The sequence below is a fragment of the Carcharodon carcharias genome, chromosome 4, assembly GCF_017639515.1.
Source record: "Carcharodon carcharias isolate sCarCar2 chromosome 4, sCarCar2.pri, whole genome shotgun sequence".
Classification (NCBI taxonomy): Eukaryota; Metazoa; Chordata; class Chondrichthyes; order Lamniformes; family Lamnidae; genus Carcharodon; species Carcharodon carcharias.
Window position 1 is genome coordinate 120,777,392 of NC_054470.1, and position 23,390 is coordinate 120,800,781.

The following is a 23,390-nucleotide window of genomic DNA, read 5'->3' on the forward strand; positions in this document are numbered from 1 at the left end:
AAATGCTGCACTTGCCAACAACTATCACATCTTGTGAATGAATTCAAAAAAATTCAAGTAAATGTACACATGCTTAACATCTCCTTGATGGGACTTCAAATGCATCTATTTGAGATCTGAGTATTCATTTATTGGAAATTTTAAATTCATTTTATTTCTCTCTTTACTCAACGGAAATTAACCTACAAAATCTGAATTTTATTTTGTAAATGAGCTGTACTAACAGTAACCAGTGGGATGCCACTGGGATCAGTGCTGTGGCTCAACACTATAATGATCTGAATCATTGTATTGCAGCCAATTTTCTTGATTTTACAAATATAGGTAGGAAATCAAGTTGCGAGGAGGATACAAAGTGCAGGATTTTGAGTCCTCTCCAGGGTTGGGAACTGATGCAGGCAGGAGCTAAAAATAGCCTGGTGACCTGTTAAAGCCTGGAAGTCGGCCTCCAGGTTCCCACAGGTGGTGCAGAAGGGGGTGTGGGGGGCAGAGCACCAGGCAGGGTTAAATACCCTCTCTGCCTTCCAGGAAGAGCTGGTGGCATAGTGGTATTGTTACTGGACTAGTATTCCAGTGACCCAAGACAGATGGTGAAATTTGAATTCAATAAAGATCTGGAATTAAAAGTCTGATGATGACCATGAAACCATTGCTGATTGTCATAAAAGCCCATCTGGTTCACTAATGTCCTTTAGGGGAGGAAATCTGCTGTCCTTACCTGGCCTGGTCTACATGTGACTCCAGACCCACAGAAATGTGGTTGACTCTTAAATGCCCTCTGAACAGGGCAATTAGGGATGGGCAATGAATGCTGGCCTAGTCAGTGATGCCCACATCCCAACAACGAGTAAATAAAGACCCACAGAAAAGTGGTTGACTCTTAAAATGCCCTCTGAACAAAGGAAATTAGGGTTGGGCAATAAATCTGACCTAGCCAGCGATGCCCACATCCCATGAATGAATTTTTTAAAAGTACAGAAGTGGCCACAGGCAACCCCTTAGAGAGCTGTCACCTCCGCTCTCTATAAGTTGTTCCTCTCAACAGTGGTGGCCTGGTTACAAGATCGATTTTTAAAATTAACTTAAAAAGATTGGAGAGCCAGCACCTCCATTTTGAAACACCCTCTCCCTTACTTACCCTCTGTTTTTCCTGCTGCTCCTTGCAAGCTGGAAGGCCTCCGATTGGTCCTCCAGGTTTGAGAGTGACACACGTGTCCTTGCCTGAATGGCGAGTGCCTGCCCTCTGGTTATTAATTAGCCATCCTTGTGAAAATCACAATGAGTGGCTATCTCCCACCCACCACCATCACCCCCAACATCCGACATCCCCCCACCCACCCACCCCCCCACCCCACCGCCCCCCCTCCGAGGACAGGCTCAGGAGCCAGAATCAGCACTGACCTCTATGTCCTGTCCTAAAGGGAAAATCCTGTCCAAAGAATCTGCAAAAGGATATTGACAGGTTAAGTGAGTGGGCAAAGATTTGTCAACTCTTTTCTTCTCCGCCGATGCTGCCAGACCTGCTGAGTTTTTCCAGGTAATTCTGTTTTTGTTAAAGATTTGGCAGATGGAATATAATGTGGGAAAATGAGAGGTTGTCCATTTTGGCAGGAAGAGTAACAAAGCAGGATGTTATTTAATTGGAGAGAGACTGCAGAATACTGTGGTAGAGAGGGATCTGGGTGTCATCATACATGAATCACAAAACATACAGCAAGTCATTTGAAAGGCAAATAGAAAGTTGACCTTTATTGCAAAGGGAATGACTTATAAAAGTAGGGCAGTCTTGCTACAACTGTACAGGGCATTGGTGAGACCACGCCTAAATTACTCTGTACAGTTTTGGTCACCTTACTTAAGGAAGGGTATACTTGCATTGGAGGCAGTTAAGAGAAGGTTCATTAGAACCATTTGATCTTTGGCTTGCTGCACTTTTCCAATGAAGTTCAACACAAGCACTTCATCTTTTGGCTCTCTATAGCCTTCTGGACTCAATGTTGAGTTCAACAATTTTAGATAATAACCCCTCCATTTTGTTTCATGCTTTTTTTTAATCATTTCTTTCCTTCTTCCTTCACATTGCATTCAGGCAGCTGTTCTGCAGCCATTCACACTTCATCTGAATCACAGAATTGTTGCAGCACAGGAGGAGGCCATTCAGCCCAGCGTGTCTGCACCATCTCTCTGAATGACCAATTCACTTAGTGCCATTCTCCCGCCTTCTCCTCATAACCTTGCACATTCTTCCTCTTCAGATAATGATCCAATTCCCTTTCAAAAGCCTCAGTTGAACCTGCCTCCATCACGCTCACAGGCAGTGCATTCTAGATCCTAAATGCTCACTGTATGAAAAAGGTTTTCCTCATGTCACCATTGCTTCTTTTGCCAATTACCTTAAATCTGTGCCCTCTTGTTCCCGTTCCTTCCACCAATGGGAACAGTTTCTTGTTAACTACTCTGCCCAGGCCCCTCATAATGTTTATTATCTCGTTCAAATCTCCTCTCAACAGTCTCCAAGGAAAACAGTCCTAACTTCTCCAATCTGTCTACGTTGCTGAAGTTCTTCATACCTGGAACCAGTCTGAATCAATGTTTTATACAAATTTATCATAACCACCTTGCTCTTGTACTCCATGCCCCAATTAATAAAGCCCAGGGTACTTTTTGCTTTATTAACTGCTCTTTCAACCTGTCCTGCCACCTTCAATGATTTATGCACACATACACCCAGGTTGCTCTGCTCCTGCACACCCTTTAGAATTGTACCCTTTATTTTATATTGTTTCAGTGCTTTTCCTAATAAAGTGAATCACTTTACATTTCTCTGCATTGAATTTCATCTGTCACCTGTTCACCCATTACACCAACCAGTCTGTGTCCTTTTGAAGTTCTACACTAGCCATCTCACAGTTCACAATGCTTTAAAGTTCCATTTCATCCATAAATTTTGATATCTGGAAACGTCTTTTGTTCCTTTACCCATTACCACAAAAACTTTAGTCAATTAATCTCTCCTTCCCTCCATTCTATCACAGACATTCCCTTTTGTTCTTTCCCCCCCAACTCCCCTCTTTCACTTGCTCAAAGCCCATTACATTTCTAACTTTCCTCAGTTCTCATTGACCTGAAATGTCTCCCTCCAAAGATGCTGCCTGACCTGCTGGGTATTTCCAGTTTTTATTTCGGGTTTCCAGCATCAGCAGTATTTTGCTTTGATTTTCAATAAGCTGATTCCTGAGTTGGAGGGGATTATCTAATGAGGAAAAGGCTGAGAAGGTTGGGCCTATACCCATTGGAGCTTTGAAGAACGATAGGTGATCTTATTGAAATATATAAGATTCTGAGAGGGACTCAGCAGGGTAGATACTGAGAAGATATTTCCCCTCGTGGGAGAATCTAGGGCAAGGGGGCACATTCTCAGAATAGCTGGCCCACTTAAGATGGAGATAAGGCAGAATTTTTTTCTCTCAGAACGTCTTGAATCTTTGGAATTCTCTACAGCCGTGGACACTAGGTCATCGAATATATTCAAGGCTGAGTTAAACAGATTTTTGATCCACAAGAAGTCAAGGGTTATGGGAGACAGAAAGGAAAGTGGATAGAACTGAGGACAAAATCTGACCAGTCATGGTCCTATTGAATGGCAGAGCAGGCTGAGGGGCCAAATGGCCTACTCCTGCTCCTACTTCTTATGCTCTTAGCTCTACATTAATGAGCCACTAACAATTCCAACTGGCATGCTTAAATATTGTTTGATATCATAAAGAACATTCACGAATTACTACAATTTTAAAAATAAAGAAATTACCTCAATTTGGTTGAAGCAATACAAAGTGATTGAAAGTGATCGAGCAGACTGCTTGTGTATGATAACCATTTTATCGTCACCACATTGAAAGAACTTATGGTCTTGTGCACATCATCCATCCATGTATACAGAAGAAATTAAAATTTCACAAAAAAGGAAACTTTTATTACATTTCCTATTATCTTATTCCAACAAGACTTCAGATAACTGTGAGTTTTTATAGCCCTAGGCAAATGCTCCCAATTGCAACTTTTGCTCCAAACTTTGAACCAAATCCAGCTCCACACAGTGCCCTTTATATTTAATAACTATCAAGTTTCCACTGTGTCCTGTCTTGCGCTCTTTGAGGCAGTCATGCAACAGTCAGCACCTTGAGATAATAACATCACGGGATAAAAGCAGCAGCATTAAAGTAATTGTCGGCTGATCTCCCTTGCAAATCTTTTAGAGTTTTGACCACAGATATGACACCTGTTTTTGTCTCCTCTGATCCTAGGACAGGTTATCTGTGATGAGTTGCCTGACACACATTCTGCCAGACATGAGCATAATAAAAATGAAGAAGTGCTTGTCAGAGGAGTTGCCAGACAATTACATGAAAAATATTTCTGCAGGCTGTACTCACTCACTCTCTCTCCCTCCCTCTTTCACACACACACACACACACACACACACACACACACACACACACACACACACACACACGCTGACTGTCTCCACTTTCTCTTACATTCTCACTCTCTTCCCCATCCCTCTCACTCTCTCGCATACTACCCCACTTGCTCTCTTCTCCCCAGCCTTTCTCTCCATCTCCCATCTCTCTCTCTTTCCCCCTCATTCTCCACCCTTAGTTTCTCTCTCCCTCCCAAGTCTCTCTCTCTCTCCTTTTAAATGTCTTTCACTTAAAGGTTAATTAAAAAAGGCCATGAAAGCAAGAATGAATGATATATCTATTGTGTACACATTGAACCTCATTCATCAGTTTTATGCAATGCTGCTTCTCTCTAAACAACGTGCAGTATTTCCATGAATGAGGAGGCAGGTATGACACTCTCCCAGGCTTCTACCAATGATACTTTCTAAAGAAGATTCTGGAAAACGCAAGAAAGTGGCTCTGGTTCATCTGCATTTGGTCTTCCTCCACCCTGTAAGGAGAAGCTCCTCTGATTCGCTCAATGAGATTGCGTATGTACATATGTAGAATGACATTGGGTCTACAACATGGTAACAGGCCATTCAGCCCTGGTCTTTGCTAGTGTTTATGCCCTTCCCGCCACTCTTCATCGAACTCCATGAAACTTCTTTGTGTGCTTATCTAGCTTCCCCAGAAATATATCGAGGGTATTCACTGTAGGAAATGCAGTGTGCTATGTGTATAATGTAACAACCATTTTGAAGGTGCCAAAATATGAGACACCAAAGGTGTGCATTTCAAGCCGTGACCTTTATGTAAAAGATTCATTACAAGGTTCATTGAATAAAGGTCACTTTGATGAGAGAGACAGAAGCAATTTCCTGGAGAAGCTCTATGGGAAACAGGAGGGACCAAGACTCCAAATTGACCTGACTGCACAGCTCCCTGAGGTCAGGTAGCTCCATAGTTGCTATTAGCACAGAGTACTATTTATATTTCTGGTCTCCTTAGTACCAAAAGGCATTGAAAAAGGTGCAGAAATTATCACAAGGATGATACAAGAACTGACAGGTTAGAACTATCAGGCTTAATAGTCTGGGGTTCCTTTCTCTAAAAAGGAGAAAACTGTAGGATGACCTGATAGAGATCTCTAAAATTCTGAAAAGCTTTGATGGGATGGATGTAAAGAAGATGTTTCCACTTGCATGGGAACCAAAAATATAAGATATAGTAAGTAATAAATCCATTGGAAAATCAGGAGAAACGTCTTCACTCAGGGAATGCTGAGAATGTGGAACTTGTTACCACTGGGAGTGCTTGAAGCGAATAGTAAAGACATGTTTAAGGGGAAGCTAGGTAAACACTTGAGGAAGAAAGGGATAGAAGGACAGGGCGAGATGAAGTGGGGTGAGAAAAGGATAGTATGGAGCATAAACACCAGCATGGACCAGTCAGGCTGAAAGGCCTGTTTCTGTGTCATAGATTCAGTGTAAAACTGGGTCCTTGCATTTCAAAAGACTGAAAACAGCCAATCTGCTTCATGATTCCTTAAAGAAATCTCTATTACATCAGAGAGACAGGTCACCAGTGGAATATCAGATTATGCTTCACACCATCACATGTTGCACAATGCTATGTAGGGCCAGGTGCAGGGGACAACGTATTGGCATTGCACGTTAATGATCTAACACTCAGTATCAGAGAGTACAATCCAAAACTCCACTCAATCCCTGAGGGCAGGAAGGTGCCAGTTCAGGCAGGTTTTCAAGTTAGCAGGGTTCAAGCTACCACTTGTTTGGAGCTGGCAACTTAAAGGAGAAATGTTTGTTTCTTTCTTTGCAAAGCAGGAGAATCAGTTTCCTCAATTTCATTACAGCAACAAATGACTCAATGATATGAAATTAGTCTTGCATCAAACAGCAGCCCAGTTGTATGCCCTGCTTGATTTGCTTTCTCCAGTGACCAATGCTTACATCACTGTGGAGCGTAAACACTATTCAGAGATGTCACTTTGTGAACTCTAACTAGTATTAAGGGATTTCCATGAAACAGACACAGTGCCCTCATTTCAATATTGAGGCCCACCCTCATGTCAGGAGATCACCTATATAAAGGTCCTGACAAAATTATTGGCAGCCCCTTTTACACCTCAACATGTTTCTGAAGGAAAACAGTCAGGTTTGGAAATCCTCTTATCAAAGCAGTTTTCATAAAACAGATAAGGATCAGGGAATTGTATGGTACAGAAGGAAGTCATTAAAATTAGTCCAACTCCCAAGCTCTTTCTCCATTGCTCTGCAAACCATTTGCCTTCAAGTGGGTTTAGATTAAATAGCTTTCTTTCTTCCAACACAGACACAATGGTTCAAATGGTCTCTTTCTGTGCTGTAAATCTTTCTATGTTCCTATTTGTCCAGTCCTTTTTGGAAGTTATTATTGAACCTGCTTCTCCTGCCCTTTCAGGCAGTGCAGTGCAAACCACAAACTTGCTGTGTAAGAACAATTCTCAGCATCTCCCTCTTCTGTTTTTTTTAAATTAATGCAAGGGATCTGGGCTTCGCTGGCTAGACCAGCATTTGTGGCCCATCCCTACTTGCCCTTGAGAAGGTGGTGGCGAGCTGCCTTCTTGAACCACTGCAGTCCATGTAGGGTAGGTACACCCGCAGTGCTGTTAGGGAGGGAGTTCCAGAATTTTGACCCAACGACAGTGAAGGTACGGTGATATATTTCCAAGTAAGGTTAAAGTGTTCCCATACATTTGCTATTCATGTCCTATTAGATGGTAGAGATTCCAGGTTTGGATGGCGCTGTCGAAGGCAGCTTGGTGAGTTGCTGCAGTGCATCTTGTAGATGCACACACACCACAAGTCATGCTGTGCCAATGGTGGATGGAATGAATGTTTAAAATGGTAGCAGTCTGCTTTCTCTTGGATAATGTAGAGCTTTAAGTGTTGCTGGAGCTTCATTCATCTAGGCAATTAGAATTATACTTTGTAGATGGTGGAAAGACTTTGGAGTGTCATGTGATAAATTGCCAGTAAATACCCAGCTTCTGACCTACTCTTGTAGCTAGTCTAATTCAGTTTCTCGTGAATAGGAACCCCCAGAATATTGATAGCTGGGGAATTCAGTGTTGGTAATGCCATTGAATGCCAAAGGGAGTTGGTTAGATTTTCTCTTGTTGGTCAGGGACATTGCCTAGCACTTGTATGACACACATGTTACTTATTATTTATCAGCCCAAGCATAGAAATATAGAAAATAGGAGCAGAAGTAGGTCATTCAGTCCTTCGAGCCTGCACCACCATTCAACATGATCATGGCTGATCCTATACCTCAATGCGATACACCAGCTCTCTTCCCATACCCCAAGCCTGAATGTCGTCCAGGTCTTGCTGCATTTGGACATGGGCTGTTTCAGTATCTGAGGAGTTGAAAATGGTGCTGAACATTGAGCTATCATCAGCAAACATCCCCACTTCTGACCTTATGATGGAAGGAAGGTCAATAATGAAGCAGCTGACAATGGCTGGGACTAGGACATGACCCTGAGGGACTCCTGCAGTGATGTCCTGGAACTGAGATGTTTGACCTCCAATGGCCAGTGGAGAGTTTTTCCCCTGATAACCCTACTGGGGGTCCTTGATGCTATACTCAAATGAGGCCTTGATGTCAAGGGCAGTCACTCTCGCCTCACCTCGGGAGTTCAGCTCTTTTGTCCGTGTTTGGACCAAGGCTTTAATGAGGTCAGGAGCTTAGTGGCCCTGATGGAACCTAAAGTATGTATCAGTGAACAGGTTATTGCTGTGTAAGTGTCGCTTGATAGCACTGTTGACAACTCTTTCCATCACTTTACTGATGATTGAGAGTAGACTGATGGGGTGGTAATTGGCCGGGTTGGGTTTGTGCTGCTTTTTGCATACAGGACATACCTGGGCAATTTTCCACATTGTTGGAATCTATCCAGTGTTGTAGCTCTACTGGAACAGCTTGGCTAAGGGTGTGGCTAGTTCTGGAGCACAAGTCTTCCGTACTATTGCTGGAATATTGTCAGGGCCCACAGCCTTTGCAGTATCCAGTGCCTTCAGCCATTTCTTGATAACGTGGAGTTAATCGAATTGGCTGAAGACTGGCATCTGTGATGATTGGGACATCAGGAGGAGGCCAAGATGGATCATCCACCTGGAACTTCTGACTGAAGATTGTTGCAAATGTTTCAGCCTTGTCTTTTGCACTGATGTCCTGGGCTCCCCCACCATTGAAGATGGGGATTTTCATAGACCTTCCTCTGGTTAGTTGTTTAATTGTCCAACAGCATTCACAACTTGATGTGGCAGGACTGGAGAGCTTTGATCTAATCCATTAGTTGTGGATCGTTTAGTTCTGTCTATCACATGCTGCTTCTGCTGTTCAGCATGCATGTAGTCCTGTGTTGTAGCTTCACCAGATTGACACCTCATTTTTAGGTACACAATGTTGCTCCTGTCATGCTCTTCTGCAGTCTTCACTGAACCAAGGTTGATTCCCTTGCTTGATTCCTTGCTTGTAATAGTAAAGAACTGTTTGTTTGGCCAGTTGCCTGAAATCTGTGTTCTCTGGTTACCAAAATATCAGCAATCAAAGAGGATGACTAAATGGAAAATTGGAGGAACTGGAAAAGTTGTAAAAAGGAAAACCCAGTTTTTGATTAAATTAATCTGCTTTGCACCACAATATGGAGAGGTATACTTGAATATCTGGTAAATATTGGGCTCAGGAAGAAATGACGGCTCCAGATCTGCAACCAGGAATCACAAGGAGTATCACAGTAATGTTCTTTAAAACTTACGATCAAGAATGTGACAAAGCAAGAAAAGTTGGGTGAGCTTATGAGGTCTACTCTGTGTTATATTCTACCTGATCTATTCAACTCGAGAGAAAATTCTGCAGAAACGTTCCCTAATTCTAAGGGATGAACAGAAGTCCAGCGTAATCATGCATCTTCAAATTCCAACTATTGAACATTGACTTGCCACTGCTTCAAATAAAATTCCTGCTCTGCCCCAGAAACCTGGAACCACTACATCCCATAGAGTCCTTGATCGGCTCAGTGCCGATAACTTCCTAACCAGGAGTGTATCCAGCTTCTCTGGGAATTAGGTAATCATTTGGACCCTACGTGCTTTCACTGGGAGTTTGCTCTGCATACCCACAAAATCTGATCAAATATCCTCATTTGTCTTTTATAGGTTTCAGATTATAAAAGAAGTTTTTATTCTCTCAGAAAGAGAAAGCTATGGGGTGACCTGATTGAATATTTATAATTATGAAGAAATTTGGTAAGCCAGATATAGAGAAGCTGTTTCCAAATGTGGTGAGAGACAAAACAAGGGGCCATGTAAGATAGTCACTAAGAAATCCAATAGGGAATTCAGGACAAACTCCTTTCCCCAGAGGGTAATGAAAATGTGGAAAGTGCTTCCACACGGGTTGCTTGAAATGAGTAGAATAAATGCAGTTAAGAGGAAGCTAGTTTATTAGAGATAGGAGGATATGCTGATAGACTGAAATGAAGAGGGGTGGGCGGAGGCAAATGTGGAGAGGGTTTCCAAATCCCTCCATAGCCTCATCCCTCCCTATCTCTGTAAATTCCTCCAACCCCACAACCCTCTAAGATCTCTGCATCCCTCTAATTCAGACCTCCTGAGCACACCCAATGTTAATCACCCCATCATTGGTGCCTGTGCCTTCAGCATGCAGACCCTATGTTGTGAAATTCTCTCCCTAAACCTCTCTATCTCTTTCACCTAAGATGCTCGTTAATACCTATCCCTTTGAACAAGCTTTAGTCACCTGTCCCTAACATCTCCTGCCTAGGCTCGATGTCAAATCTTGTTTGATCGTGCTCCTGTGAAGCACCTTGGGATATTTAATTATGTTAAAAGTTGTTTTTATTGATGTGTGAACACTAGCATAGACGAGTTGGGCTAAATAGCTCGTTTCTGTGCTGTAAATTCTAAGTAACTCCATGTGATCATGCCATCACTCGAAATATTTGGTGGAAATGATTGATCTCACTCACCATGTGCCACCCAGCCATGTTTACACTGGTCACAGGTCCGTAGGCTGATCTTTCCTGGCTGGAAACATTCACACGTACAGTTTACCAGTGTGCAGCGAATGGCCTAAAGGAGGGAAAGGAAAAGGTAGGCGTCAGGTGAATCGCAATAGTTTCCATGGTCTTTCTTCATCGTACCAATATTTCCTGAGATGTATCTGAGTTTTGTTATCCCACTCTGCTTGCAGGTCTTTTGATTCTAAAGAGGATATAAAGTGATGTCGGAACCATCTTCATCTGAGAATCTTTTCACAAAAAAGAGACATAGTTCCATGAGGTCTTCCTCCCTCAGTCTGTCCACCATGAAGCATATGGCAGCTCTGATGGGAAATTACACCGAGAATTTTTAAAACATCATCTTAGTCAGAGAGAATTGAATTAATTTACAAATGAGACCAATATTATGGTGACCCTGGTGCAAGGTCAACTATAAAACCTTTTCATAAAAGCAAAAGTATTGGGAACAGGAGTTGGCCATTTGACCCCTTGAGCCTGCTCTGCCACACAATAAGATCATGGTTAAACTTCTACCTCAACTTAATCTTGGCTCTGAATGTACTCATCAACTGTGCACCCAAGGCTTTCTGGGATAGAGAATTCCAAAGATTCACAACCCTCTAAGTGAAGAAGTTTCTCATTGTCTCAGTATAAAAGACTGCCCCATATCCTGTGACTGTGACCCCTAGTTCTGGACTCTCCAACCAGTGGAAACAACTTCACAGAATCTACCCTATTCAACCCTCTAAGAACTTTACATGTTTCAATGACATCACCTCTCTTTTTACTAACTCCAGAGGATATAAACCCATTCTACGCAATTTCTCCTCATTGGACAACCCTCCCATCCCAGGAATCAATTGACTGGACCTTCACTGTACCCCATCTACAGCGAATATATCCTTCCTTCAGTTATGGAGGCCAAAACTGTTCACAACATTCCAAGTGTAGTTTCACCAAAACCCTGTATACTTGCAGTAAGGCTTCCTTAGTCTTATTCTCCAAATCCCTCAAATGAAAGGCTAATATACTATTTACTTTCCTAATTGCTTGCTGGGCCTGCATGCTAACTTTCTGTGATGCATATACAGGGACCCCTAGATCCTACCAAACCCCAAGATTTATTAGTTTCAGATGTTTTAAAACATCTTTTCTGTTTATCCTAACAAAATGCATAAGAACTTAAGAATCAGAAGCAGGCGTAGGCCATTCGCCCCCTTGTGCATGCTCTGCCATTCGATAAGATCATGATTTCACACTCCCTCCACCCCCCCCCCCCCCACACCCCATTATATTGCATTGTCACTTTCTTGCCCAATTATTTAATCTCTCAATATTATTTTGTGCCCTCCTCACAGTTTACTTTCCTATCTGACTTGGTATTATCTGCAAACTTGGATACATTTACACTTGGCCCCCTCATCTAAGGCATTCATATAGATTGTAAACAGTTGAACACTCACACTGATCATTGCAACACTCCATTTGTTGGAGCCTACCAACACAAAAATGACCCATTTATTCCAACTTTACTTCATCAGGGTGTAACCCTGCAACACATTCCCACTGATTAACACTGGAACATTTCTTAAACATTCAGCTGCATGGATGTTAGTAGACTTTGCAAGATGCTATGACTGACTGAAAGGGAACAGGAGAAACACAGAGCTGTAGACCCGACTGGATTAGGAGTTATGGCTCCTGTTCCTGATCATGTGGGAAATACAGCTGAGTAATACAGTAGCAAATGTGTCAAACATATTTCAGCACTGAACAATGAGAACTCTCAGTACACGAATGGGTTGGATTCTGAATAAAGTCTGGCAGGTTGAGCTGTGTAGACCATGTATATCTGTAAACCGTCTAGTATAATATGGTCCATCAAACCCAGTGCTGCAGCATCATCAACGCCAGCTCCAGGCACAATGGAACATAATCCATTATTAGTGGATTTTTCCAACCTTCCACTTCCTTAGTGCCACCTAATCTGTCTAACATGGGTCTTTATTATCATTCTATAAGAAAGCAAACCCATTATCAGACCACAATGTCCAGGGCAAAGGGCAGTAAAAATGTCAAAATCTCTCAGCACCCTGTAGGATGCCCAGTATTTCAAAAGTTTATCCTTTATTCAAAATTCTTGAAATGTTAATGGATGAATGAACCAAGAACAAGGGCAAAGCTTCTCCTCCAGTTTGACAGAAAGAAGCTGGTCATTCAGATGAATGCATTTCAATTAAGGCAGTAAAGGAGATATCAGGGTATTGAAGACATTTTCAGTAAACGTCCAATTTTGGGAACCCACATTTTACCCAAACCTTTAAAAGGTTACGCTGATAAGATGAGATGAAGAGTGATGGAAAGAGTCTCCTGTGCAGCATAAACTCTAGCATGGACTAGTTGGACTGAATGTTTCTGTGCTGTAAATGCTATGTAACTCCATTTTATACCAGTTCCCACTGTTGCTCAACCCAGTATCCAGCTGATACTGCGGTTGATCAAACTCCAGTGAGACATGGAGGTGCCACATCCGATACTACTTTGCAATATCCACCGCTGAAGCAAGTCGAATGACCATCACTTTCACAAAGTGGCAGTGGAACAACACACTTAATCAGTTGCATGTTTTTTGAATGCAAAAACACCTTAAGTTTCCTCAACTGTTCAACTGTAGGGGCCCCAAGTCTCCAGCGGCTCAGGGCTTGCAACTAAGATCTCATTGAGTTTTACCCACAGTTCCAACCATCCCTCAGTTGGGTGTGTTTGCAATTCTCAGTTGAACTCTTATATAATAGCAGGAACCTCCTGCTAATGAGGAGGAGAGGCACATGTTATCTTTTCAGAATCACACTTGATGATGAAGGAGTCCAGAGGTTCTTGTATTATTGCTGGAGCACCATACATAATAAAGAGGTAGAAAGAAAATTATACCCATTACCCAAAAAATATACAAAAACAACTGAATTTTCAAGGAGGAGATGGATTATGGATTTAAAACTTCAAAAAAGGAATGATTTGGAGCCACACTCTCTAGGGTATAGCTAACTATAACATCGCCATCTGGTGTACTAGCTGAGCAATTACAGGTACCTGTCCCCTTATATCTGCAGTATATAACACCAGTGACTGTAAGAAATGATGCAGTCATTAAACCAGCAACGGTTCTGCTAAATAATTAACGTACAGTCACCATTTCTCCAGACTGATTTAAGGAACCAGAGGGTGAAACGTTAATTCTCAAGCTCACTTCATGCTGTTGTGCTCAGGATTGCACATGAGAACTAACCTCATCAGTCTCTGGCTAGTCTTTTTGGAGAGATGACCAGAATGTTCCTGCCATTTTAATCTGCAAAATGCTTATTTCCCCCCATTCTCCCCATCAGGATGCAAGCAGAGAAGATCTCCAATCAACTGTGGAAGCTGTATTACTGTTACAGCAGGGGTTGGAGTCTGGTCTGCCAGTTTGCTCTGTCCAATGGATGCAGATTTAATTCTCTGAGTGACATAAGGACAAGTACATGGAGGGAACTTGGATAGGATTAAATAAAAATGGGAAGTGGACAGCCAATGCTTGACCATGGCAAGAACACTTTGCTTCCCTGATGTACAAATGCCAGTTTGAGAGTTAGTTTTACTGTTAAGCAAGAATTACAGAAATAATTCAGCAAGTTATTATAATCTGGACTGTGCTGCCTGAAAGGGCAATGGAAGGAAATTCAAATATAACTTTCAAAAGGGAATTGGGTAAAGACTTGAAAAGAAAAAAGTTACGCAGCTATGGGGAAGGACAAGGGGGCCAGCCCAGATATGATGGGTCGAACAGCCTTTTTCTGTTCTGTAAGATTCTATAATTCTACATTTTTGAGGATCTGCACAGCATACAAACAATGCATCTCTCCATTGTCAAAACTCTATTGATGAGGGATGTTTTGCTAATAATCAAGATCGCCATTAATAGGTTTGGTCACTTATCAACCAATTCGTAATGATTAAACTTTATGTAAGAATGAATATTTATGGTTTTTATGAAGATGATGTTAAAGATATTTCATTGGAATTTATTAGCTCTTTAATTCAAAACTGTTGATATTTTGATGAAAACACAAGAAAATAGTTTCAAGATTTCTAGCGCCAACTTTCTCTGGTCCCTTTAAGATAGTCAGTGTAACCCACAGAACATTCATCCCTAAATCTATTCACTCGCCATTTGAAAATAAATCCTCCAGTATCACCCAAAGTGCTTGAACTCACTGGGCAGAGTTTTGCCGTCGGCGAGCAGGAGGCGGGGCCTGCTCGCTGACGCGTAAAATGACGCGGGATGATGTTGGGCGGAACACCCGACATCATCCTGCCCCATTTAAATTTTCAGGAAGGCAGGGGGCCAACAAAATCAGCTGTGGGCCCGCCGACCTGTCAATGGCCAATTGAGACCATTGACAGGATAATTAAACTAATTAATGGACCTGCCCGTCCAATCTTAAGGTTGGTGGGCAGGCCAGGAGCCCCGGCGCTAACTAGAAAAAGCATCAAACCCCATCCAGCAGTGGGATGAGGTTTCATGCAGGGTTTTAAACAGTTTAATAAAATTTTACTGTAATTTATTAACATGTCCCATCTCATGTGACATTGTCATATGAGGGGGACATGTTAAGGATTTTTTTTTCTATTTTTAATCTTTTTAAAGCTGTCAGTGATCTCCCTGAGGCAGCACTTAGCCTCAGGGAGATGTGTGCTCTGTCGTGCGCATGCATGAAAGAGCACACTCTCACTTTTAGGGAATCTCCCCCGCCCGCACAGGGAACGCATAGTGCTTCCCACCAGGCATCACGATTAATTGGCCCTCCTACTTAAAATGGCGGTGGGGCCCACTTCTCCAGCGGGGACCGGCTCCCCGCCCGCCGGAGATTGGGTCGGGCCCACCCGCCTGACAGGCAGAAAATTCTGCCCACTGAATATTTTAATCATAATACATTTTTGCTTTGTAATCAAAACCATTTTTTTGATTGCACAAAGTAATTTTTTGCTCAGATCAGTGTCCCATGTTATACCCCGCACTCTGACTAAAATTCAATCATATCTTCGGCTCATAATATTTTTTATGTATGTTCTCCATGATATTGGTGGGTCAGTCAGCCAGTCAGGTATTAATGTGATATCCTCCTGAAATTGCCAATAGCAACCTGCCAATTGTATGTTGCTTCAGTTGTTATACAGTTAAAATATACTGGGGGGGTGGCATGCAGAGGGAGGAAGCGGGTAGAAAGGAGTAGGTTGGGGATGTTGCACAGGAGAGGGGTAGGATGGGGTGCAGAGGGGTTAGGAGGGTGTGTAGTGAAGGGGTACAGAGTGGGGTGCCGAGGTAGCACACTCAAACAGTCGCTTTGTTGAAGTGAAATATTCATTAACTAGAAAAGTTTCTGTGGTTGAATGAAACCGTACGCAAAATGAGCCAAAACCAAACAGTACATATTTAATTTATTTTGCAAAGTAACAATTTTATTCCATCATTAAAAAAGAGGTTATGAGTTTTCCAGTAATAATTTAGTGTTGCGCCATCAAGTCAGGACTGGGAGATGATTCACTCCATGATATGAGTAATTAAAACTGAAACCATCACAATACCTTATCAGACATTTTAGGATCTGCCAAGTGACTACAGGACAGTTTGGAATCAGTGTGCAGCCAGCACTGGAATCAGCATTAAAGAGAGAATTGAAAATAATTCAGAACATCACAAAACTACACAGCCTCTCTTTTAAATAGAGCACGATGGAATCCAACCCTTCCACACTATTTGCTCCTTCTGAAAATATTTTTCTCCCTTACAAACTGAAAGCTGGATCTAAATGGAGTAACATTTTGTGAATCAATTTTGCGACTTGCTCCCTCAAATTGATCAACTTATAAGGAGACTTTGTATTTTACTGACAGCCAAAACCACATTGCAATATCCAGTTTGCCACATTGTGTAAGTTCAGATTTAACCTCCAAATACATTATTGAAAGAATAAAGAATGAAATTAAATCACACCTATACTTAATTCCTCACAAGAAAGTGAGAAAGACAAGATCAGGAATCGTGTCCATGTCTGCAGATATAACTGGTACCTACTGTGTTTTTCACAGTGGGATTGAGTGTGTTCACTGTTAATGGTATTTCAGTATAGGGTTCTCTGTACTGTGCCTGATTGACAAAAAAAGCACTGTACGAATACACAGATGAATCAATAATACATTAAGATGAAATCATTTACTGTAATTGTGGGGTGACTGGCCAAGCTTTTTAATAGCTTAGGAAAGTACTAAAAAAAATTTAATAGCTCATTAAAACAATTATTGCCATTCTCTGAAGATTTCTCTTACACATAAAAAGACACATCATGAGACTGTAAGGCAGATTCACAAAAATTATCAGCAGGACATAATTAAAAATCTGGTTTTGAATATTGCACTGTGCTGCCTGTACTGAATACTAACTGCAGGTTCGACACAAGAACAGTCCCTTGTATTAACAAGGATCAGGCTATGAATAATTCTTGCGTAACCGAGCAGCCCCCAGATCTGAATTCAGTCCCTCCTCACAACACTTGATGCTTTACAAGTTCTAACATTTAACATCTGCGCAAATTACTTTCCAGAGATTTATACAGTTTGTAGTGTAATTAGAGAAATGGACACAACCAGTTGCTAACATCTGATGAATGAATGAACTTGCATCCCTGTTTAATGTTGCCTCATTTAGCTAAAGTCACAATTGAAAGCATGGGAGGGAGGAAAAGTGCACACACATCCTGACAGACACGCACACACACACACACGCACACAGATACATACACACAGGCACACTGACAGACTCATGCAGGCACACGTGCCGAATCACAGGCAGACTTGCACACATGCACACACACAGACTCACAGGCAGACTTACACACTCACATGCACACACAGACTCACAGGCAGACTTACACACACACCCACAGACCCACAGGCAGACTTACACACACACCACCCACCCACACACACACACAGACTCACAGGCAGACTTATACGCACACACACACACATATATATATATATATATATATATACACACACAGACACCAACTCACACATGCACACTGACAAATATGAATGATCAAAACTGCTCTTACTTGTGTGTCACCCATCAGCTTTTTTATTGACTGCATTACAAGCAGCCCAGACACCCTGTTTACAAGTATTGCAAGCCCTTCAGTGTTGTTAACAAACTCTTTGGTTAAGAGCAACAAATTTCTCTTTGTTAAAACCAAAAAAAAGTGTTAAAGGTGGATGTGCAGTGCAGGCTTAGAACATCTTCACAGTAATGAGGTTTCACAAGAGTTTCAAGCATGCAGGCTTTATCCTGCAGCTTTTGTGTGTTAACAGTGTGGAACATGCACCCACATGTCCCAGGCAGAATGCTCTTGCTGAATTCAAAACCAGAGTAAATACAAATAAAAACATTAGGGTGTGTAAGGCAAATTATAGCTTCCAGTTGCGCAATAAAATATTTTAATGATCATCAATCTTTCCTGCCTTATAAATAGAAAAGAAGGAAGCCTGCAGGAATCTGCAACTGACTACTAATTACAAGAGTCTCACTTTTTGTAATGAAAGTCAGACAGAGTAACAAAGCTGCCTTTTGATGTGGGTTTTTAACATAGAATTAGCGAACCATTTCCACACACTGGTTGTAGTGAGAAGTGTAAAGCTGTGCCACTGATTCACACATTTGCAGCAATTTCACTCATTTACAGAAAAACGGTAAATAAAGAGCAAGACAGGTCCCACTGGCACTGAAACTACAGCCAAGAAAGGTAAACCCAATTCACCCAGAAAACATGAGAATAAAATAAGGCACTGGCCAGCAATTATGTAAAAAATAATCTGCTCAGGCAGTGGTGACTAACTGATTTTAAAATATATCACAATGAAAAACTATCCTCTTTCAATTAAAAATTGATAACAAAATGACTCTGAACCCTGAATTAAATTGCACAAGGTCAAAACTATTCTTTCCTAAAGTCAAATTTCACAATATTATCAACAACAACTTGCAATTATATAGCACCTTTCACACCAAGGAGCTTTATAGGAGTGCTATCAGGGCAAATGTGACTCAGAGCCACATGAGGTCATAAAGGTAAGTTTTAAGGGAGTGTCTTGAAGAAGGAAAGTGAGAGCGGAGAGGTTTAGGGAGGGAGTTCCAGAACTGAACACCCAGGTAGCCAGAGGCAAAGCCGCCAATGATGGAGTGATTAAAACCGAGGATGCTCAAGAGGTCAGGATTAGAGGAGTGCAGAGATCTTAGAAGGTTGTGGGACTGGAGGAGGTTACAGAGATAAAGAGGATATGAGGTGACGGTGGAATTTGAAAACAAGGATGAGAATTTTTAAATCATGGCAGGCCGACTGGGAGTCAGTGTAGGTCAGTTAGCACTGATTTCTAGAACAGTTAAAGACAATAAAGGCTTTATAGGATATCATTTTACACACGCGTGTTTATATATTAAAAAAAGTGGGGGAGTGAATTCAATCCCCCCCAAGCAAAACTAATAAGCCAGAGCCAATGGAACTTTGAAGATGAATGGGGGAGCTTAAGAATTGTGCTACGTCCAAATGATTCAATTATTTGCATAACATGTCACAACCTATGGTGTCCAGGTAATATGACTGCATTCTGGTGCTTGTATACTACACTGTACTAAATGGATATATTTGCCAGCACACTCAGAACAGCATCTCTGCTTTCTTTACTGAGTGGTTTGCCGAATGAAATTAGGATTGCGCTACTCACCAAAACAACATTTGCACATCCCTCGCTCTGCCGCTGCCCCCATTTTATGCAGTCATCAAAAATCATACCAATAGTATTGGAGCAGGCATAGTGCAAAGGGAAATCATAGGGTGAAAAACTGTATGCTGGTGAAGTTATTGTTATGGGTGGTTGGAGGGAAGAGAATTGGCTGATGCAGTGCAGTGGGAAGCATGCTGCATACCCTGAGTGATATAAGTGCATATACCGATCTTAGTGTATCTGCTTTCAATACAGAAGCTGGTAGAACAGTGGGGCTATAATCAAGAGAGTCACTTGATTCCTAGCATAAGGCAGCTGAAGGAGGTTAGAGCTGTGTGGGAATATCAATCCTTCTGAATGATACAGCATAGGAAGAGGCCAGTCAGCCTATCATGCCTGTGTTGTCCATGTCCTACTCCCCTGCTCTTTCCCTATACTCCTGCAAATATTTCCTTCTCAAGTATTTATCCAATCCACTTTTGAAAGTTACGTTTGAATCTGCTTCCACCACCTTTTCAGGCAGCGCATTCCAGGTCACAAGAAGTTGCAATGTGGAAAAATTCTCATCTCTCCTCTGGCTCTTTTGCCCATTAAGCTTAAAAGAAATGTTAGCCTGAAAACACAGAGGACGTTTCATCGAAAATATGAAGGTGCTACTTCATAATTGGAAATCAAAGTATGAAATAAGTTACAGACTATAATAATTTCAGAATGCCTCTTCACAGTGTAGTCAGCTTTATAATCCCCACCATGGGAATCTCAGCGATTTACAGTCAGTAGAAATGAGGGGACTTAGTGTATTGTGTCCAGGTTAGGATGGAAATTAAGCTGTGAGGACATAAAGAGGCACAGAAATTTTAGATAGATTAAGTGAGTGAGAACATGGCAGATGGAGTAGAACGTGGGAAAACATGAAATTATTCAGCCGAGATATCTGCACTCCTTCTGGCCAATTACATTCCCAATTATAATTGGTCCACTGTTGGTGGCAGTGCCTTCAGTTCCCTGGGCCCCAGGCCCTGAAATTCCCACCTTACACCTCTCTGCCTCTCTACCTCACTTTCCTCCTTTAAGACACTTCTTAAAATCTACCTCTTTGACAAAGCTTTTGGTCATCTGACCTAATATCTCTTTATGTGGCTTGGTGTCATACTTTAGTTTATAATGCTCCTATGGAGCACCTTGGGACACTTCAATACAGTAAAGATGCCAAATAAATGTAAATTGTTGTTGTTGGGAGGCTGGGAAATGTTGATATTCAGAAGTTTCTGGGTATCCTTGTGCATGAATCACAGGAAGTTAACATGCAGGTACAGCGAACAATTATAAAGGTAGGTGGAATGTTGGCCTTTATTACAAAAGGATTGGAATATAAGAGTAAACAAATCTTATCACAATTATTTAGGGGTTTGGTGAGACCACACCTTGGGCACTGTGTGCAGTTTTGGTCTCCTTACCTAAGGAAGGGCATAACTTGCATTGGAGTGCATTCAACGAAAGTTCATTAAACTGCTTCCTGGAGTGAGGAGGTTGTCCCCTGGTGGAATGATTAAAATTGGAGATGTTCAAGAGACCAGAACTGGAGGAGTGCAGAGGTCTCGAGGGACTATGGGACTGGAGGATTTTTAAAATTCTATCACGGGATATGGGCTTCACTGGCTAGGCCAGCATTTATTGCCCATCCCTAATTGCCCTTGAGAAGGTGGTGGTGAGCTGCCTTCTTGAACCGCTGCAGTCCATGTGGTGTAGGTACACCCACAGTGCAGTTAGGGAGGGAATTCAAGGATTTTGACCCAGCAACAGTGAAGGAACGGCGATATATTTCCAAGTCAGGATGGTGAGTGACTTGCAGGGGAACTTGCAGGTGGTGGTGTTCCCATATGTCTACTGCCCTTGTCCTTAGACAAGGTCACGGGTTTTGAAGATGCTGTTGAAGAAAGGTAATGGAGATTGGGAGGGGACAGGCCACACAGGGATTTGAAAAGAAGGATGAGAATTTTCAAATTGAGACATTACAAGGTCAGGAACCAATGATGAGCACAGGGGTGATGGTTGAACTGAGGTTGATATTCCAGATTTTACTAAACTCAACATAAATATCAATGTACCAAAAGGCACCAAACACTGTAGGGAATGCAAATCAATATTCAGCATATTCCAGGGGGCATAAATTTAAGGTAAGGGGCAGGAGGTTTAGAGGGGATGTGAGGAAGAATTTTTTCACCCAGAGGGTGGTGGGAATCTTGAAGTCACTGCCTGAAAGGGTGGTAGAGGCAGAAATCCTCATAACGTTTAACAAGTATTTAGATGTGCACTTGCGATGCCATGGCATACAAGGCTATGGGCCTAGTGCTGGAAAATGGGATTAAAATAATTAGGTACTCGTTTGACTGGCCCAGACTCGATGGGCCGAAGGGCCTTCTTCTGTGCTGTAGACCACTATGAATCTATGAGCATCTGTCTGCCAGGGAAGCTACTGGAAATCAAATTGTCAATGCACGGTAATGATGTTGTGATTCAATGTACCCTTGTTGAACTTTTGTTGCACCACTCATGGGGAAAAGTGAAATAAAAATTGCTTATCTCACTTCCTGCAGTCAGTCTACCCGTCTCCCACTGTCTGGTTCATTTAGTCTTCCTCTCTCTGTAACCCTCTCGCTTACTTTCTCTGTCTTTGAAACTTAACACCTTAGCTACTTTACCTCAATGTCTCATTTCCTGGCTGAAGGTGTATTTAGCCCTTTCTGCATATCTCTGTTTCTCTCACTTTTCCACTGGTACTTTTACTCTTCCCTCACTCAGTGCTTGCCTTTCAAAAATCAGAACAAAATCAACTTTATTAAGACAAAACCACAGCAAAAAATACGAAAGTAAATAAAACAAAGCCAGCTAGCTGAAGAAGTGTTAAAAAGATTGTGAAATATCAAAACAGGAGGCCATTTAGCCCCTCAAGCCTGCTCTCCATTCAAATTAGATTATGGCAAGTCTACAACTTCTCTATAATCCTTAATGTCCTTAGCCAACAACAACCTATCCATCCCAGGTTTCAAATTTTCAATTGACCCCCTGGCCTCAGCACCGGAGAGAGGTGATTTCTGAAAGGTCATTAAAAAATAAAATGTAAGCCGCTGCATTTGGTGGGCATTTATGGCAACAGATGGCCAATTAAGGCCTGCCCAGTGTGACATGCACCCGGAAGCACCAAGTGTTCCTTGTGCGGGCGGGGAGAGGAGGGAGATTTAGGGCCTGCGCTCTTTTGTGCACGTGCGTGAAATAGCACAGAAATCTCCCTGAGGCACGGAGCTGCCTGAGGGAGATTAAGAACAGTCATAAAAATGTGAAAAATAAAAAAATTAAATTATTCAGACATGTCCCTTCATGTGACAATCACATGGGATGGGACATGTTCATAAATTACAGTAAAACCTTATTAAACTGTTTAAAACCCTGCATGAAACTTCAACCCACCGCTGGATGAGGTTTCATGTTTTCTCTAACTGCCGCTGGGGCTCCTGGCCAACTCATCAACATTAAGGTTGGATGGGCCGTTCCTTTAATTGTTTAATTGATCCTGTCAATGGCCTCAATTGGCCATTGACAGGTCAGCGGGCGCACAGCTGATTTTGCTGCGACCCCGCCTTCCTGAAAATTTAAATGGAGCGCGGTATCGTCGGGAGTTCCCCCGATGTTATCCCGTGTCATTTTACGCGTCAGTGAGCGGGCCCCACCCCCTGCTCATCGACGGCAAAATTCTGCCCCTCATCCTGCCCGTGGATGAGGTTCCATGAGAAATGTGAAAGCCGCCTGGGCTCTTCGCCTGCCCAACAACCTTAAGGTTGGACAGGCAGCCCTGACAAGTACCTCAATTAGTTGATTAATGGCCTTAATAGGCCTTTGACAGTTCGGTGGGTGCACAGCCAATTCTGGTGTGCGCCCGCCGATCTGAAGATCGGAATGACGCGCAGTGATGTTGGGATGCATGCCTGATGTCACCGTATGTTATTTTACACGTTGGAGTGTGGGGCCTGAACCCGCTCACT

The 23,390-nt window shown here is 42.2% G+C and overlaps 1 protein-coding gene across 6 annotated transcripts in view; it reads right to left on the reverse strand.

The window, feature by feature from the left end:
- bnc2 (basonuclin 2) overlaps nt 1-23,390 on the reverse strand; it is a 592,281-nt gene that overhangs the window by 238,266 nt on the left and 330,625 nt on the right. For 5 of the 6 annotated variants that reach the window (XM_041186053.1, XM_041186051.1, XM_041186050.1 and 2 more), the window contains exon 2: nt 10,504-10,606. The exons of the other annotated variant lie outside the window; for it this stretch is intronic. In XM_041186053.1, the coding sequence (XP_041041987.1) occupies nt 10,504-10,606 (103 nt within the window). The remainder of the gene's footprint in view (nt 1-10,503; nt 10,607-23,390) is intronic. 6 annotated transcript variants of the gene reach the window in all.